The 19,077-nt window shown below is 39.8% G+C and overlaps 1 protein-coding gene across 2 annotated transcripts in view; it reads right to left on the bottom strand.

The window, feature by feature from the left end:
* Nucleotides 1–19,077, bottom strand: part of PARD3B (par-3 family cell polarity regulator beta) — a 427,129-nt gene that overhangs the window by 69,705 nt on the left and 338,347 nt on the right. For both annotated transcript variants that reach the window (XM_074911133.1, XM_074911134.1), the window contains one exon: nt 12,846–13,142. In XM_074911133.1, coding sequence (XP_074767234.1) covers nt 12,846–13,142 — 297 coding nt within the window. The remainder of the gene's footprint in view (nt 1–12,845; nt 13,143–19,077) is intronic.

Below are 19,077 nucleotides of genomic sequence, written 5' to 3'. Positions count from 1 at the left end.
AATTAATGTTTCAGACTTTTTTTTTTTTTTGGTATGGATTTCTTCCATATTCTATGCTCTAAACTTTGGGGTAAAAAAATGTAAAACTAATTTTGTCAATAGTATGATGCAAAGAACAGGCCAAAAGGTAATAAAAAGTGGTTAACAAAAACAGTCATGCAGAAGTATGGCAAAAAAGCTCAAGTTACAGTAATCTGGCTGTGAAACTAATAAGTATAAAACAGAAAAGAAAACATCACTTCATCATTCTTTCAGGGAGAACCAGGCAGGGGAATCAGTTCTGATTTCCCACCTCAATCAGAAGAAATTTTGCCACTTACTTTGATGGAAACGGGACTTGCGCATCAGTCTTCTTTCTGAGCAGCAGACACAAATCCACATGCTATCATTTGCTTTTCAGATTGTGCAACATAAATTTACAGTTTCTAGTTTATGTAACTATACCAATGACATAATCTGTACTTTAAAAAAGCATCAGATTCCAGAAAGTGCTTCGGCCTCTGATGCAAGGTGGCAGATTTTCACATCTTCCAGAACATCATACCTGCTGATTCTTTCAAAGATATGCCCCATTAAGTACTAGGCATACTAAGTTACCAGAAATAAGACAGGATACAATAGGAAAGCGTTAATGATTTCATCTGTTCTTGTATTTCATGTACTGCAGCAACTGCTGCGATCTTATCATATGCAGTGACTATCACATGTTACTACCTACATCTACAGAAATGAAGCATCCACCACAAAATTTATGTGTTTATCTATATTCAGATGTGAACTGTCACTTTTCTTCTTCCCACTAAACACACATTCACACTTGTTACCTGTAAATCAATCGGTTGTTTCCTGACCCATTTTAAAGAAAAGTGTTTTCTTAGAGGTCTGGAGCCACCGCTGTGTTACCCAAACACAACAGTGGTTCTCATGTACCACTGAATGGAGCTGTGCCGATTCAGTGCCTGTAGCTTCCTAACTATCTTTGTCAGAGTCGATGGGGAAACCAGTAGTTCATACATTGCTTTTTAGATGTAAGGACTAAACAGAGAAGCTATGGACCCATGAGTGAGTGATCTCATCCCAAACAAGGGCCCACAAACCTTACATAATCTATTCTGTTTATGCCACACTTTAAACAATGCATATTTTGAATCTTTTCTAAGAAACAGCATTTTTCTTGGCATGATTTTCAATTTCTACCCACTTGGAAGAGCAGGTGTCTTTGTGTATCATTTCTCAACCCTGGGAATAAAGAAAACATTTAGAAAACATGTTAAAATTGTTCTCCTAAAGTCAGGGGACATTAATTTAAGGTTTCATGGGCATTACAGAAGAACAGACCTCCACTATAAACGCACTGAGCTAGTAGAAACATTAACTGAGACAAAGCATTCAGAAGATACGAGACCTCCGTATCTCTATCGGCCAAAGACTGAACACTGGTAATCTTATTCCTCAGGGGCAGGTCTTAACACAAAAGAGAAATTAACATCTATCTATGCACGACGGTCTTGAAAAGAAAACCAGCAGAACAATGAAGCTGCTCAGACATCTGGTATATTTGCCACAGCTAATAGTAATGAGATAGTGGGCAGAGTGCAGATTAAAGGCAAAAAGGTATGAAGGAACACTGTTAATCATTTCAGAAGTCACACTGACACGTAAAATATACCAGTACTCAGACTAATGAGGCTAAATTTTGGGAGGAATTCTTGAGCTATTATTACATTCAGATTGATAATCTGTTTGTAGCAGTGCTCAAAGAAAGAGAATTTGACTTCTGCCTATGCAGTTTTGGAGCCAGAACATGTCACTAAGTGCAAGACACTTTTCAAGCTCTGTAGCAAAGAGGTCAAAGAATCACCAGTGATGCAGACAGTGGTATTTACAGAGAAAAGGAGGGAAAGATCAATCCCTTCCCCCTAGTCCCCTTTACTCTCCCTTTCTGAAGCAGCTGCCGCTTAAACATTGCCATTGTATACAGAAGCACACAATAATTGTGTCCTGTTTTTTTTCAAATCAGGGACAGCAGAAGATGTTAAAGGAAGAAAACTCCACCTTATTCAGGTGAAGGAATTCAGACTGTCTGCTTGTAATTTGTGCACTGACAATCAGTAACGATTAGGAACAGGTTTATTGCTCTGATGATGTCTCTCAACCCTCCTGCACAACCTCACAGCCCTTTGTTATGTCACAGATCTGCTGATCCCTAAAGCAGGGTCTCCAGGCGCAGAAGGCCTCCCCTGTCATTACCTGAGAGCAGAGAAGCAGCCATTCAGGTCCCCTGGCCAGCAGCACACTTTGAGCATACAAGTGCTCAATTAAAGCAGTCCTTTCAGACAATTATTGAGCATTATGGTGACTCAAGAATAAAAAAAGAGTTACCCCCTCCCCGCCCTGCCGCAAGATAGACCACATTTTGAATGTGTTTTCATCCCTCTGAAGGGGTGTGTGTTGCTTAATTTTCAATTGTCAGGCCATGTACAACACTTGTATTAGAAACATGTTCTACGCTTAAACATATGGGCCAGACTCAAAATAATTGTTTTCCACGCATTTTATGTAAATACCATAATGATAATTTGTGGTTGATTCCCATGTACAAGGTAATAACCATATCCAGGACTAAGTATGGCATCAAAGCCTAAGGGCAGCAGTGTTTATAACAGATAAACTCCACAGCTGAAGGACATGTTCTAGCTAATACTGGTTTGAGAAGAAATGCCCCTAAGATACTATTACGCTGAAAAATTTATTAAGATTAAAATTTTAAGTGAATGAAGAAATTAAACCATAAATATGGATTAAAGACTGAACTATAAGATGGTGTTTGAAATGTTAAAACATTAGTTGGCTCTTTCTTGTTTCTCCTCACTGCTTCCAAGACACTTGGAGGGAAGGGGCTAACAAACTCCCAGAGTACAGATTCATCAGTGTGACACTGCAAAACTGTCACACTGACCTATTGGTACAAAAGTAGGAAACTGGAGAGAAACAAGAACAGGAAAAAATAAAGAGGGCATTTACTGCTCTACAAATATATTTATTTAATTTTTAGCACTTTCTAGACATATCTCACCCTCATTTTTCTCTTGCATCTTTTGTATCATGAGTTGCTTTTTGGTTTTCTTCACTTCAGCTTGGTGGAATGGAAAAATGCAGGCAGTTACTTGTTTTGCAGGCAACTGAAGAGTATAAAATCTTTCATGCAATTGCTCTCCGCTGCTTTATAAAAATGGCTTCCAGACATCAAGGACAAGTTAGTGATTAAAAAAAGATAACCAGCATGGTTATCTGAAGCAACATGATTTTCTCATGTCCCTCTGTCTTCATGAAAGACCTCACTTTCTCTCAGATGCAGGCCACAATGTAGTTTAAGACAAGTTATTTCATTTTCTATGGAAGTCTAACATCACTCTGCACAAAACAGTCACAATTCTCTTAGCACATCCCAAGATCAATACTGATACCTTGATCAACGTCAACAAATGCTCTGCTGCGGCATGGCCTGCCAGAGAAACTGCTCCTTAGCCACAGTACAGGTGGACTCCATACAGTGTCAGGTGTCCTTGTGGGAATGCAAGAACAGTCACAGAGGTTCAGAGTATATACCAGCTTAACTATGTTAGAAGACTTGAGCTGATGAAACAATAAACTATTTCTTGGTTTAGTGTGACCCCTTGGATTATTGTCTGTGCCAGTGGACTTGTGATCATGGATTGAAAAATAGCACATTTTAGAGTTTGTCACTGACTGTATGCTCTGCACAGCTGTCAGACAATAATCACAATTATTCGCTTTTTATTCAGCACCTTGTTGTCTATTAAGCCATTTCCATCACATCTCATCAGTTCTCCCAATATTTTTGCTAGTACAATATTGAGTGATTTTCAGCTTTTCAAACAACATCAATTCTTACAGTTTTCTGCTAACCAAAAGATCTTGTTCATGCTTCTGTCTATACTTGCTGTCAGCAATGCTGCTTACTAAGTGCTTGGGTAACCTTTCACCACTGGCATCTTGACACAAGCAGGGAGCAAGGTCCTGGACTCTTTTAGGAGCAGTTGTTTTATCCTCCTATTAGGTGCTTGAACCCTCCATGAGAAGGTTCCCATCGACTCATTCTGAGGTCAGATCTGTGGCTCTGTTAGATCTTTTATATCTCATTATGCTGAAAGCTAAGTCACTCAGTGGAACAGAAGAATTAAGATTAGCAGAAAAATCTTAAAAGATCTGACACTGTAAACTCCAGGTAAACTAGGACTGCAGAAAAATGTGTATGGCAAGAATTTCCTACATCTCATGGACATGTAGAGATGACAACAGTTTCCACTGTAAGGTTTCTACTACACAGTCAAGCTGCATGAGTACCATACAGACCTAAGCACTCTGCCTGGACATGAGCGGTCATGCTGGAGAGCCCTACCAGAGTTACTGCATTGCTCCTGGTGGTCTGAGGTGGGCCCCATGGCTCCCTGTGCTGCAGTCATCTCAGTTGGTCTAAGAGTTTCCTGGTCAACTGAGAAAAAACAATGGAATGTTTATTTTGAGAACGTATGAGCAATTGTGGGATGTCACTTGAAGACTCTCAAGACTCGGTAATGCTCCTCACTGCTTAATGAGGAGGAGGGCTGGGGATTCCTTTACCTGTAGCTCAGAGGAAGCTGTTAGCACAGGTCCCACTGTCCTTGGATAACCTCAAACAGAAGTGAAGACACTGAAGACACTTCTCATGACTCCAGTCAGTCTACATTCATTTTCCCTGTCACATATAAGAGTTACTTCTCCATCTTCACTAGACAGATATCACTGCTCTCTTAACTGGAGCTACTCAGAATTTTGAAGCAGTGATAGCCCTTTTTTCCTCTCTTCTAAACTTAATGCTTTGTCCATTACTTTAAGATTTTTGGGAAATGATTCTTGTCTCCCACTAAACTTTTGATTATTTAAAAAAAAAATAATTTGACCAGAAGCCACTAATTTATCTCAACCAAAGTGAAAAGTGAGGACAGAGCTTGGTGTGAGCTCATGCCATCACCTGGATTCTGAACACATGGATGCTCATACATGAGCTAAACTGTGCTCCTTGCGTCCAGCTTGGTCCACCTCCAAGTAAGACAGATTCATCGTATGCAGAGACCTAAAGGTGTAGCACAACAAAATCCCATATCCTCATCTACTTGTCAGTTTTACCAAACCAAGATTATCTCTGCAATGAATGAAAGAATCTCCTTCTTCCACTTAACTAGTAGAAGCTAGGAAAAAATTTAGGAAAGGACTTTTTGAAAGTCATGGTTTTGGATAGAGTGTGAGTTCCCTGAGGTCAGCAATGCAGATTCATCTTACACTGGGCTACATGGCAAAGCTTGCACAAGGCCAAGTCACCAGGGCCTTCTCTGGAACTACCTGCATAACCAGAAGCTAGTAGATCGTAAGGCAAAATGACTGTGTCAAGAAGCTGGGGGAAAACCAGTAGATAGTTAACAAAAAAATTGCGAACTGAGCTGAGAGAAAGGGTAAACAAAAGAAAAACAGTTTCTTGGCAAAGGACTTGCTGGAAGGACAAGCCTCACAACTGTGAACAGCATAATGACCTTCTGCTTGTTGTTTCTCTTCAATCAGGGAAATGGGATTAGGTTAACATTCATCATTTAACAAGAATTGCAGTACGGAATAAACCTGACTGAAAACATACCTTTTTTTTTCTTAGCTAGAGCAATTCTGCAAGGCTAATGATGGGGCCAAAGGGATTCACTCTGACAGAAGACGACCTGAAGCAATGTAAAGCTGGGCATTTTGAAAACCCTGAAGTATATGAAGTAGAATAGACTACTGGAGAGTAGTGGGAAAATAGAACCACATCAGACTTAACCATGTCCCTTACACTTTGATTAAAATAAGATTTAGCAATTTTATTTCTGATTACCGAATTCTCAAAAGATGCATTTCTTTGTCTGCACTGCTACGATAACTATGAATTAGGAAGAAGAAAACACAGTACACAATGCTACATCAACCCATCCACACTGTGTATCCAGTAAGGTAGACTTCCTTGTTCAAGGAAAATATCCTAGTTAGATTGCTTGCCCGCTAAATGGAAATACCACATGCTATTAGGGTTTGCACTTTAAGTATGGAAGTGACTGGCCTATAAACAAGATTTTAACAGCTTCTCTTTTGAACAACTCTGACTGTTTAATTAATGTTCAGCCATTAACCATTCATTTAAAATGCCACTTACGAAATCTTAATTTTGCACATTATCAGCTGGTTCACAAATAGCTATCTATGAGCAGAAGTGTAATGATCTTCCTCTCTGTTTCTTGGAGCTTACCAGCCTGGCTCCTTAATTAACCATACACACATATTAGCATTTAAAATTAAATGGTGTTTTGTTAAAAAAAAAATATTGCGCAAAGAAAAGTTAATACATACACACATTATTCTGCTGCTCATTAAAGGAGCAAGTATGGACTTTTGGTCAAACGATACCCTGCATAAGAGAATTTAGCATCTCTTGCTCACACTAGGAAATATGCTATGGCAGGAACACATGCAAGGCCATATGATTTCATTCCAGCTGCACGGACAATCTCATTTTGTCTTTATTTGTACATTTAAGAGGCTGACAACACCATCTGCATTCCACTCCGTATCCTCTGGTATGGTCTCATCTTCCAGTAACAGACCTGCTCTTTCTCCAGGGACCTATCTTTTGCATTTGCATCCAAATGACTGAAAGAATGGGACATTACCAACAAACAGGCAGAATTAACGTGAAATAATTCCATGCAGTAATATATCACATAAGAAAAGACAGGGCTGGAGGGGAAGAAAACCCCCACTAACCTGAATGCTTAACACAGCTGCCAAAACTCAGGCTCACCAGCATCTGCAGCAGGACAGTCACAAGGGAGTTGTGGGAGTGCAGTATATAAAATTTTACACTTCTGTCAATAAGTGAGGTGATCCAAATGCAAACCCTAGCAGGCAGGATGCATGCAGGCAGATTTGTGACTATCCCTGACAGAATTTATTTCTACTGAAGAATGCACGGCCTCAAACAAGCATGCACACATTACATGGCAGTGGCAGCTCTGCTCTAGTTAAAGCCTGACAACTTCCTTCTGTTTAGACACACTCTAAAATGCTCAGGGTGACCCGAGTTCCACAAAATCTGGAGTTTCCATGAGAAGTGAATTGTGGGGTTAGGGTCCCAAAGTTGGGAGGATCTGGATGAGGGGTTCCTCACTTGAAGCACTTTGAAGTCTATCTGTAAAGTAGTTTTTCTTGACTTTTACCAGTAGAATTTTTTTTTTCCATATAGGTGGGAAATAAAACCAAGGCTCATTTAAACATGTCCCAGGAAATCCAGTCACTCAACATTTTCCCTAGTTAGCACAGCGAGTACGCTGCACCTGTTCAATACTTTCTGAGGAAGAAAATTGCAAATAGTATCAGGAGCAAAAAACCACAGTAACTTCAATGGCACAACCTACACTTCTGTGGAACTGGTGGCCAAAGGGGCTTCCGTGAGCAGGATAGCTGTACTAAGAGCCCCCAGGAACCACTGAACCTCTGCTGTACTTGCCAATGCCAGTTTGGATTTAACTATTATCAGAATCTGTTAGCCAGGAAGGACAGTACGTTGTTGAACATTAAGTGTCTGGTTTTAACATTATGGGGAACAATGACTGGATCACAACCAAAGGTTCAGAAGTCCCTGAGGTACATTTCAGAAAGAATAAATTCCAGAGGAAATCAGAGGAGAGTCTCAGGGGATATAGAGTAGTATAGGACAGAAAAAAAAGTGTAGATGATTTTAGGACACCAAGCAGAAGAGGCTATATGGCAAAAGAGAGTGCATGTCTTGCTTAAACTTCTCACACTTTGCAAATCAAAATATTCCGACGCATGACCTCAATCCTCTTTCCCCCATAACACAAGGTACGGTGGCAAACGGTACGTAAATATTACACAGCCTCATTCAATTTCTACCTTGCCTCAACCATATCCATCTTAAGGAATAATCATTCCTGACTAAAGGACCATCCACTTCTACAGCAGTGGATTGCTTTTTTACTAGTGAGTAATAAAAGGTGGTGTACACAGACGCACAATGAGAAATGCCCACACTACTTTGAACTGAGAACAAGAAAACTTCAGTTTCTGGCTTATGAGACATATAGGGCTAAGTAACATATCTGGGCAACCTTAACTTGCCCTTATTGAACAAAGCCTTTTCTGTGCAGCTCTGGATTCCTACGGCCTTGGATTGAGCAGGATGGGAGTGACCTACACCTGCCCAAAAGACAAGTATTTAGTCTGCTTTTTAGTAAAAAATGCTCCCTTTGCTAAAGTTCAAAACTCTGGACCCTTTTTCCTCTCCTCTCATGCTTACACTTAGTTTACATTTGCCATTTGCTTTCTCAGGACACGCACAGAATTTTTTTCTTTTGATCCTTTCCAGGGAGAGGCAGACTGCTCAATGTCTTGCCCCTCTCTCTCATGACTCTGGCCAGCTCTCAGGGTGGGGTGTGAGGGGCAGAGCCAGGCTTTCATTTCCTCATTTTCAGCTTTGCATGCTGCTAGATTGAACATTCCGGAAGAGTGTGAGTTTCCATAAGAAACCTTTTACCCTGAAATAAGAAAGATCCATTTTTTAATTAATTAATTAACGTTGTAGAGTACAAGATCTCGCACAGTGGGACCCAGCATAGCATCTCCAAAACCAGAAAGCTGGATCAGACTGGGGCTTTGGATTCTACTCCTATGTAATAAAATAGTGCTGGATTTTTTTTATTAGTATTTTTTGAAATCTGCAACAAGATACAGCTCTGAATCTATTCTCACTAAACAAAGGAAAACTCTGTTCATTTTTGTCAGACCAGCACTTTGAAATTCCCCAAGATAAGACACATAAATAAATGAAGAATTATACTTGGCAATGAGTTTGGCATCAGACTTTAAATGTTTCATAGTTCTGGGCTGAGGAAATAAGTTGAGCAAAGTCTTCAGAACCTTTCCGGAGATGTACTCAGGGTGTTTGGATATACTTGACAGCACCATGTTCAAAGGAGGAAAAAAGAGGAAATTGCTTATTTGAAACATGAGACAGGGTTGCACCATGTGACATGCCTGACATTTAAGTGATAACAGTGTTGTGCATATGCTCTTTTGGCTTTGGTCTGACACCTAGGCTCTGCCATGGTGCAACTTAGCACTGTCATGATACAGCCTTGATGACTAAACTCAGAGAGATGTGACTTACCACTCGTTTCAGGAACATATGGGCCACAGATCACCCAGCCTCTGTCGCAGGCTGGGGAAACATATAGCGTCTCAGGCAAAGACCCTGCAAGTTCCCCAGCTGCACAAGGTGGCTGTGCAGGCTGCACCACGCTTTGGGATGCCATTTGCATTAGAGAAAATTGTGGCTAATTAGAAATAAACACAGAAATGCTTGATTTACAAAGAAATGTGTGATTTTTGCCAGCTTTTTTTTTTTTTTCACTCTCTTTAACTTAACATTCACAGAATACACTGATCATGCTAATGCTTTCACTATATTCATTAATAAGGACAATTTACATTTATATAGCACCTCTCTTAGTTAAGAATTCCAAAGCTTTCAGCAAAATATACACAAAAAATTACATCTATTTCACTGAATATAGTCATCGTCGGAATGAAAATCAACAATTGTGAAGCAGTGCAGAAGAACGTTACACAACAGTTGCAGATAAGACACAAAGCAAATCTCCCAAAAATCCAAAGCAAAAAACCCTCTGAGCTGCCAGATGCACGTGTAGGTAAAGGGGACGTTAGTATGCAAGCAGCAATGTGAAGCGGGTCTGTGTGTGCCCTGAGGGGCAGTGCTCGGAGGCAGCAAACATGCTTCACAGTGATTAAAGCAACAGACTTCATACATGTGTAGTCCATTGCTTTTCTGCATACTGAGGGAGATTCTCAGTTTAAACTGCAAATCTGCTGAGAAGGATGAACCAGGAACACTCGATGGGATTCTGGTGATGAGAAAAGGGAAGATGAGTAAGTGTGTGGAAATTGTGAACAGCACTCATCTGTTCACTAAGCTTCTTACTTTACAAATGGCCTCAAAATTTTAAAATCCATTAATTATGTTAATACATTCTTCTGCAAAAATAAAATAAAATAAAAATGATCTTCTTGTTTCAAATGATGAGTTTTAATTCTGTATCATAATGACATATAACCGGAATTTCCAGACCGAAATGAAATAATCCGTTCTCTCTGTGTCGAAATCCCCCTTCTACCCCAAAACTCATTTACTTTAGTCACTGATCAAGTCTCCACACACTACGTTACAAGTTGAAAGTCAGAGGTGGGAGAAAAAGCCATCCATCTAAAGTAAAATTAATAGCAACACTTTGAGAGAGAGCATGCATGCGTTAGTAAGACCAAAGCATGAGCTATTACATGACAAATGTGTTGATAAATGTTCAGCCCTGCAAACACAAAATAACTTTGGTTTGGCTAATAAGCATCCATTATAGCCCTTTCCCATCATTTTAAGGCAGACAAGGTAGTTTTCATACTTGACCCTTGAAAGCAGATTTGTTTTTGTAATTAACATGTTATCCAGGGGGTTTTCTTTCCACATCTCTTTCTCCTTTCAGTACTCTCCCTCTAGAACAGAAAGATTTCCTTTGCCTGAAGTTGCCACTATATTCAACAACTGCTGGCTGAGACCTCAGGACCCGCTGCATAAATTCACGTAGAATTATTCACGTTTGGCACATTTCTGCTGGCGAATAACAACAACCTTTTTGTCTCTGAGACAAAGGGAAGAAAGATTTAAAAAAAGAACAAAGGCAGCCTAATAAGAATCCCACATTTCCTATTTTTTCCTAATCTGGTTAAACAGCCTCTCTAAGCCTGAGGAATTCAACAAAGCGAAGTTGTTGTGGACTGTTTGTCTTTAGTACAGAATCAACACAGATGGAACAGCCTCTCAGTGTGGCTTCTGATCACAGGATCAGATACGAGGTAAATTTGCTTGCCTGTTAGATGTTTTGGTTTTATTTTTTCACTGAGTTATCATGTTATCATGCAATTACAGATAAAACAACACTAAAATCCAGGATCCCAACACCAAATCCAAACCTGGTTGGGACTTCAATCTTGTCCACACAGCAAGTCAAGAGTTCATTCGGTGTAATTACAACCACCATACAAACAATCAAATAAAAAAGGCCAGAGGGAAAGGCTTGAGCATTTCTTTTTGCTGCATGGAAAAACAATGTATAGACCACACTTGAAAGTTGATGACATTTTTAAATGCAAAGCTATAAAGTCCTGTTAAAACTGAAATTATGAAGCAACCTTTATGACAATGCCTTACTCCAACTTAGTTATATCTGTATATATTTATATTTGAAAAATACATGAACCTGAATTGAGACTCCCTCCTACTATGAATTCCCCGATCTTTGTTTATTGAGTTAGTATGAACTCAGTTTTCGATCCCTTCACTATACATAAATGTTAGTGTGACTTAAGCAACAATTGCCTCAAGACTTTTCTAGTAAAGCAAAACCCTCTAGACGGCAAAAAGCTGCAATCACTACGTTTTTATTTCACCCTCTTCACTCTTACGCCGTAGGGGAAGAGTTAATAATGTGGAAGAAAAAAATCAGCAATGTTGTTTTGTTTGGAAAGATCTCTACCATACTGTATTTAGGTGAAAAAGAGAGATACTTGGCCCATTCCCCACTACAAACTTAGATTTATGTCAGAAGTCTTTTATTACTATTTATAACAATGACTCAATAGACATTTTTAAAGTACTATGATGCCACAAACTGAAAACACTCCTGTATCTGTGCTCATATATTTCTCCAAAATTAACAAGTGTGGTATCACATAGCACAGATTGAGACTATGGGTAGACATTACAGATTGTAATATGAACTCTAAGCGTGAACAATTCCTCAAGTCCCCCATGTCTTACTGTCAGCTCTTCTTTTCACATAGACTTGTATATCTTGCCTACGCACTCATAGGCTGGTTTTAAAAAACTCAACATTGATATATTAATGCCATGACAGTAATGAAGTCTTACGCTCTTTTAGCCCCAAATTCCAGACGCAACCAGTTTTAAAATCATCCTAATAGTGGGTACATCATCAACTCAAAGGAATTTCTGTATTCTTTTTAACCCAGGGAAAAACTTGACCATCTTTCTTTAATGCTATCAACCTGGAAGCTTGACAGTAAGGATTAAAAATTGCTCTTTCCTTCCCACTTGGTTATTGGAAAGGCTGTGAAAGGCAATCAGTCTTGTGAAGCCACACTTCACAGTCTGCATAAAAATGCCATGATTCCCAGTCCTCTCCCCAACCTAATTGAAACTGCGTAATATCACACAGCTGGGGAAAACTAAACCATAAACATATGCAATTTATCATGCTATCATACAAAACCTGTTACTAACAGGCACTTGATGATCAGCAGGATCGAAAGGGATCTGAAAACAAAGATTATTTTTGCTGCAGGGTAAGAACTTTTCCCAATTGAAATAGGGAAAAACACTCTCTCAGCAGTGCAGGAATTGGACTAGAGTCAGTTCATTCATTCTGTTTGTGAAATATGGACTTTTCTTTAATGATTTCTGTTTGACTGCTGCCTTGCTCAAATGCTTTGGGGGTACCGCTGCAGCAAATCATGGCTTTGGTTAGGAAGAAATCCATGGCTTTCTAGTCACTAAATACAGGGGTTTGGGGCATTTGAACAGCCTCCTGCCGCCCAGCCCCAGGCTCCCTCCTCACCAAGCTATCATTGTTTGTAATGCCAGGTGGCAATATTACCTGTCACCAGGAGTCTGTGGATAGTGTTGCTTGTTTATTTTTGCATACAGTCCTTCCAAGTGCTCCCTCTCCATTGGTGCTGAAGAAGAATCACGTGGAAATACAAAGGTTTCTGCTACTGCTGGTGATGATGGCCTGTAGACGCTTGCTGCTGGATATGTCTCTCGGAAGTGGTTTACTCTGGCATAATTTGGATCCGTCTCATCATCATCAATGTCAGGTCCTCCAGGACCAGTAGAATAATCACTCAGGCCTCTCAGCTGCTTTTGCCGTAACTCCTGATGCTTTGCACCAATCCTTATAATGGAAAAGAAAGAACAAATAGACAGTTGGATGTGCTTCAACAGCAATCACAGACACTGATTCATCACAGAAATTTGGAGTGCCAACCCCGAACCCAACTGTTTAGACTGGTCATCATTCTGATGAAAAAAAATAATGCTGAATGTAGTGTGGCTTTTCACAAGTGTGTATGTGCATGCGTGTGTGCATGAACACATACAGTTTTAATTCTACACCTATCCTCCACTTCGCAGTTAATACACCTAACCTAATCCTGAAACTTTTCATCTAAATTAGCCAGGAAAATTGTTACTGCCCCTTGGTCACTTGAGCCACCTAGATTTTCCTAAATACATTAACTTGTGAAAAGTGGATTAAATGTGAAAGTAAATGGGGAGATGGCACAGCTGTCTCAAATCAAAAGACCACAGTTAATTTGCTGAAGATTTAATTTTTTTATTTTATTTTATTTTGGCTACATAAATGTGAAAATCACGCCTTATTATACAGGGGATAGGAACAAAGTAAAACAGCAGAGAAATTAATAGAAACCTGACAGAGATGAATTGGTACATATAAGTGAATTAAAGACTATTACTGGCAGTACTCCACGATGATAAAGCCTTAAGTGGTATTACAAAATGCTGCTGCTAATCAGGGCCACTGAGTAATCTCTTTGGAATAGTAAAACATATTCAGGTAAATTTCAAACTCAGCTGATATTCAATGATTCAACATTCACGCTGGAGAAAAAAAAACCTATAGCAAGGCTCTGTGAGCATTCAACTTCTCTTAACTGCTCAGCTACTCTTCAACACAGCGTAATTAAATGCAGTGAGATGGATCTGGCAAAATGCTGACCACAGTATGTAATAAATAGCATTTACAGAAAAAAAAGGAGCATGAAGGAAGAAACAAAGAATTGAAGACAGACACAGAGATGCAGTGCCTGACAGAAGTAGTCAACGTTTACTGTTGACTGTATCTGAAGTACACCACAGAAAGCATCACAGAAAGAACCGTATCATTTGTACCATAGGAGAATAAGTAATAAGCATCTAGCAGATTTGGTTATCCCAGTAAAGCATAATGGCCTCAGCACTCTGCACAGTGAAAAATGAAGATGTTCTGGAGAAAGTCTTTAGAAGACATGGAGAAAATGGTTCCCTAAAGAAACAGAGGTGAGCACATTGGGAGTTTCCAGTCTGACACACAGGAGCTATTAAGTGCAGAATGGGATTCATACCGTTTATTTTGTTTCATTAGAATTGCACAATCAAAATGAATGCTAATACTCTTCAAATAATTTGTAGCCAAAAATGTTCACAAATAATTAAAATGAGAACAATATGCCTTTCTACACATACACTTGAGTACATCAAAGTGTATCACGCATGCTTTCCAGTTACACCTCTCCATTGACTGCGCTAGCATGTATCTAGAGGTGATGCTAGTTTTTAACACTTAAAATGCAGTAATACTTTACAGTAGGATGGGCCTGCATATGATACAGTCCTTGTCAGTCAGGGGGATGCCCACTGTCCACTCGGCCTTTCCTCAGTGAAGCAGATGACCTTTCTCCTCCCTAGTACTCGAGTACTGGTGTGCCCCATCTTGAGTACTGTGTGCAGTTTTGGGCACCTCAATATAAGAAGGACATCAGATTATTAGAGTGTGTCCAGAGGAGGGTAACTAAGATGGTGAAAGGCCTCCAGGGCAAGACTTAGAAAGAGTGGCTGAGGTTACTTGGTTTGTTCAGCTTGGAGAAGCGAAGGCTGAAAGGTGACTTCAGTGCAGGCTGTAACTTCTTCAAGGAGGGCAGTGGAGGGGGAGGTGCTGATCTCCTTTCTCTGGTGACCAGCGATAGGACACGAGGAAATAGAATGGAGCTATGTCAAGGAAAGTTCAGATTTGACATCAGGAAAAGGTTTTTCACTGAGAGGGTGGGGGTCAGCCACTGGAACAGGCTCCCCAGGGAAGTGGTCATGGCACCAATCCTGTCAAAAGTTCAAGAAGCATCTGGACAATGCTCTTAGTCATATGGTTTAGTTTTAGGTTGTCCTGTGAGGAGCAGGGAGTTGGATTTGATGATCCTTGGAGTTGGATTTGATGATCCTTATGGGTCCCTTCCAACCTGAGATATTCTATGATTCTATGAAATATTTTACTATAAAGACTATGTGAGAGAATAATATCTTCCCAACTCACCATTTCTGCTTTTTCCTCAAGTTCCTGATCTCAGCCCAGTTAGTTAATTTTCATTTTCTTAAGATACTAGTAAAATTACTCACAAAGCCTTAATGTAATTTACTACAGTAATTCTTCGAAATGAAGGGATGATAAGAAGAAATAAGATACAATGCATCTATATCCTTAACACCTCTCAGGCTTCTACACCGAGGCTTCCTAAGAATTCCTCAGAATTTCTCCTTTTTTCTTCCCGGACGTTCTTTTCCCCGCACAATCACCTCCTCCTTCTGTAACCTTCACTCCATTTCTCTTTTGCTTCAGGTTTTTATGCCACACATACTCCCCATATTGAGTTGAAATGGTGGCCTGGGTCAGAATAGGAGCTATCCTCAAGTGCAACCTCTCCCAGGGTAAGACAGTGTCTTGATGAAGTGGTGGACTTCAAAATGAGCCTTTGATTCTGCACAATTCATATGGAATCTTATGGAGGGCATAGCCTGGTGTCAGTATGTGATAAATTCAGTTAGTAAGGCACATATTCTCTCATTTTACTGTCAATTGCACTGTCTTAGCTGGCTGATGGCTTCTTGGGACAGTGAGAGTTTAATGGCGTTTGTGGAACAATGGGACATACAACTTATTCTTTTTATTCTAAAGCAATGAACAGTGGCCCGGGGGAAAAGTCAACACTGAGGAGCTGTATATGAAAACAGAAACTGAAAACAGTGGTCAGCTTGCATTTCTGTCTAAACCACAAACCGTTGCTAGCAAATGAGTAATAACTAGAGAACAGCTGAAAGTGTACAAAGCCTTTCCAAGGGTTTGTGAATAAAGTTAAAAGAGAGATTATGTAGCAGGGAGTGGTGGAGGGAACCAGTCTTTCCATGCCCATGAGTGAAACACCACATCCATTGTTCTCACAAAGGAATTTGAAGCAAAGTTATCACTCGGTCCATTCACATAAAACCCAGCCTTTTCAGGTAGCTCATCATCCAAGAGCACTCGTACTACCAGGATGGGGTGGATTTCCATTGCAAATAAGGCCTCAGACATCAATGAAGCAGGGTGGGAGGGAGGTCTACACTGCTGTTTTCCATCTTTTATACATACAGGCACTTCAAGAGAAATCCTCTTGCAGAAAGATTAATATTTTACATGTCCCACATGGGATTATGTCAGAAATGTAAAAACGAAGGCACTATCTTTGTTTTTTAAAAAAATCACACAAGTAACTGTTAGCTCCTGCACCCAATAACTGTCAGTTTAGTAGTAGTCCTTGCCTCCAATTATCCTCCCACTCTTCTACTAAAATGCATAAAGCACTTTGAGATTGTTGCTATCTTCCAGATTAACTCTGCAAAAAGGAATGAATATTCTTAAAAATCTGGGAGACCATGGAGGGCTTCACCCTCAATTAGTGACCAAAAAAGCCTAAACACAGACATCAGTGCGGGGATGTATCATATGAGGTACAAGTTTTATGGCACACACAGGTTCATGTGGGATGATGCAGGCAGAAAAACAGAAGGACTCTGCATTTCAAAGAATGTTCTTAACACACGTTAGAGCAGAAGGCATGGCACACAGTCCCAAGGAGAGTCACAGCAGTTTCTCAGAAAATGATGAGCCATAATGTTCTTTAGACCAATACATCACCTGTCCCTGAGGTATTTAAGACCTATTTGAAAGCAAGAGTAGTGCAGCACAGCAGCATCACGTGAATCTTGCTTTCATGTCTGACAGTGAGAGTAATTTGTCCTGCTATCAATACTGGTATATTCTGCACAACAAAAGCCAGAATTAGGTCACCACAATTTTCTTTTGTTCCTGTGAATAAGCCTAGCTTCTTCAACTTCTTCTGAATGCAATCTTCAATCGCTGCCACTATTATAAGTCGAACCTGCTCAAGAACAATTATTTCCGTTCTATATTATATGGACCAGTCAATACCAGGTTATGTAAAATTCTTCATAATCAATGTTTCATCTTTTCACTATGGCTATTATAATTGTATTAATATTTTTTGTTTCCTTTCTGCTCTTCCACACAAATCTATAGAATTTGTTCAGTGATCTTTTTCATTTCAATCCAAACAGTCAAATATAGGGAAATAAACTATCATATGGCTGTTTTTTCTTTCTTTCTATTTACCTGTCCTTCCATGCCTTCTCTTATGTTTTTCATCTTTGAAGTTTCTTTGTATTTTTGTGAAGTTTTAAATATCCTCACTGTATTTCAGCATCATCTTTTCACCCAGTTTTAAAGCAGTCTTTTCTATAGCACATCCCAGTAGGTGCCCCGGAATTCTTTACTGAGGCACAAAAAATGAATGTGCTGTTCCTTCCATCACTCCTAGAATGTTCTGCCAACCTTGCTAAGCAGACTACTTCTGCTATATCCCACTTCAGTAATTTACCGTTTCTGCACCTTGCTCTGCATTCATCCCATCTGAAACAGCAGTATTTTTACTCCCCATCACAAAAAAAATAACCAACAAAAAGCTCTTCCAAATTAACACATAGCAACCAGATTACTGAACAAGCAATTACTAAAAGAGAGCTCCAAACTTGCAGCACAGGATGGGTCTGGTTAAACAACTGGTGCAAATTTGTGACAAAAGATAAAATGTCACTCAGCATCACAATGCTGGCGGTGAAACCAGAGATGAGGAGAGGCACAGGTCACCATCTGAACAATTTAGTGTAGCACTAAAGTTTCTACAAACTTCCTGGTGAGGGAAAGGGAAAAGAAAAACTTACACAGAATGAAGGGAAGTTAGATATATTTCCTTTTGGGTATCCCATATCAATCCTGCTTGCTTTCTTCCGCCACCTGAACACCATGCTCTCCAGTTAAATCAGTGCACGACAACTACATCAACTTCCCTTAGCTGTGTTTCTGTGAAAACACAACCTTTGCACACAAGCAGCCAGAGGACAGGCAACAGAAGTGCCATATCAAACAATACCCTTTTTTTTTCTCTGTGACCCATCTTTTTGTCAATAGCATCCAAACACGCATCCTATCCTAATATTTTCTGTTGCTTTCAAGACCCACTAGCTATTACTAGAACTGTTCTCTACAAAAAATAATTTCAGAAAAAAAAGTTTGATAAAATATATAACCTCAGTAGAACTGTAAGTAACATTTCCAAAACACGTTGCATCCTATTTGTAGAAGTCCCATGAAGACAGGATCCTATATACCTTCTGGAAATGGGACATGAGTTTTGAAAACGCTTCTCTACACCTCACATGCTGTTCAGGAACACATCCCCAGAACTATAAATCAAGGAATGCTCTCATGTATACTTAATACAATCTTCCTATCTGACGTATCCATGCAAATCATATATGGTGTTTTCTCATGTACAAAAAACCATGAAAAGATGCAAGAACCTAGAGTGCAGCAGCCATAAAAGGGTTAACAGCCCAAACAGCTCCTTCCAGCTGCATCTCAGACACACGATTGAGTTACTGTGGCTTAACAAGTTATTGTGTTTCTGCTGAGCTACTGTCAATGACCACATATGTATTCGCCGCCTGTGACAAACACAATGTAAAACGCTTTAGCCTGACATCAGTGACAGAGATACTGACAGGCAAAAGCTGGATTAAAAGACTGCAGCACACGCAGAGTGAGGCAGCTGCAGGAAGGGATATGGACCACCTCAAGAAAACTCCAAAAGAGCTGAGCAGAGATGACTTTTGGAACAGACCCAGAAATGCTTTTGGGAATGGGAGGGCTAGGAAAAGCTGTA

The sequence above is a fragment of the Athene noctua genome, chromosome 7 (assembly GCF_965140245.1).
Source record: "Athene noctua chromosome 7, bAthNoc1.hap1.1, whole genome shotgun sequence".
Lineage (NCBI taxonomy): Eukaryota > Metazoa > Chordata > Aves > Strigiformes > Strigidae > Athene > Athene noctua.
The sequence above is the reverse complement of the archived record's forward strand: the minus strand, read 5'-3'. Positions and strand labels throughout refer to the sequence as shown.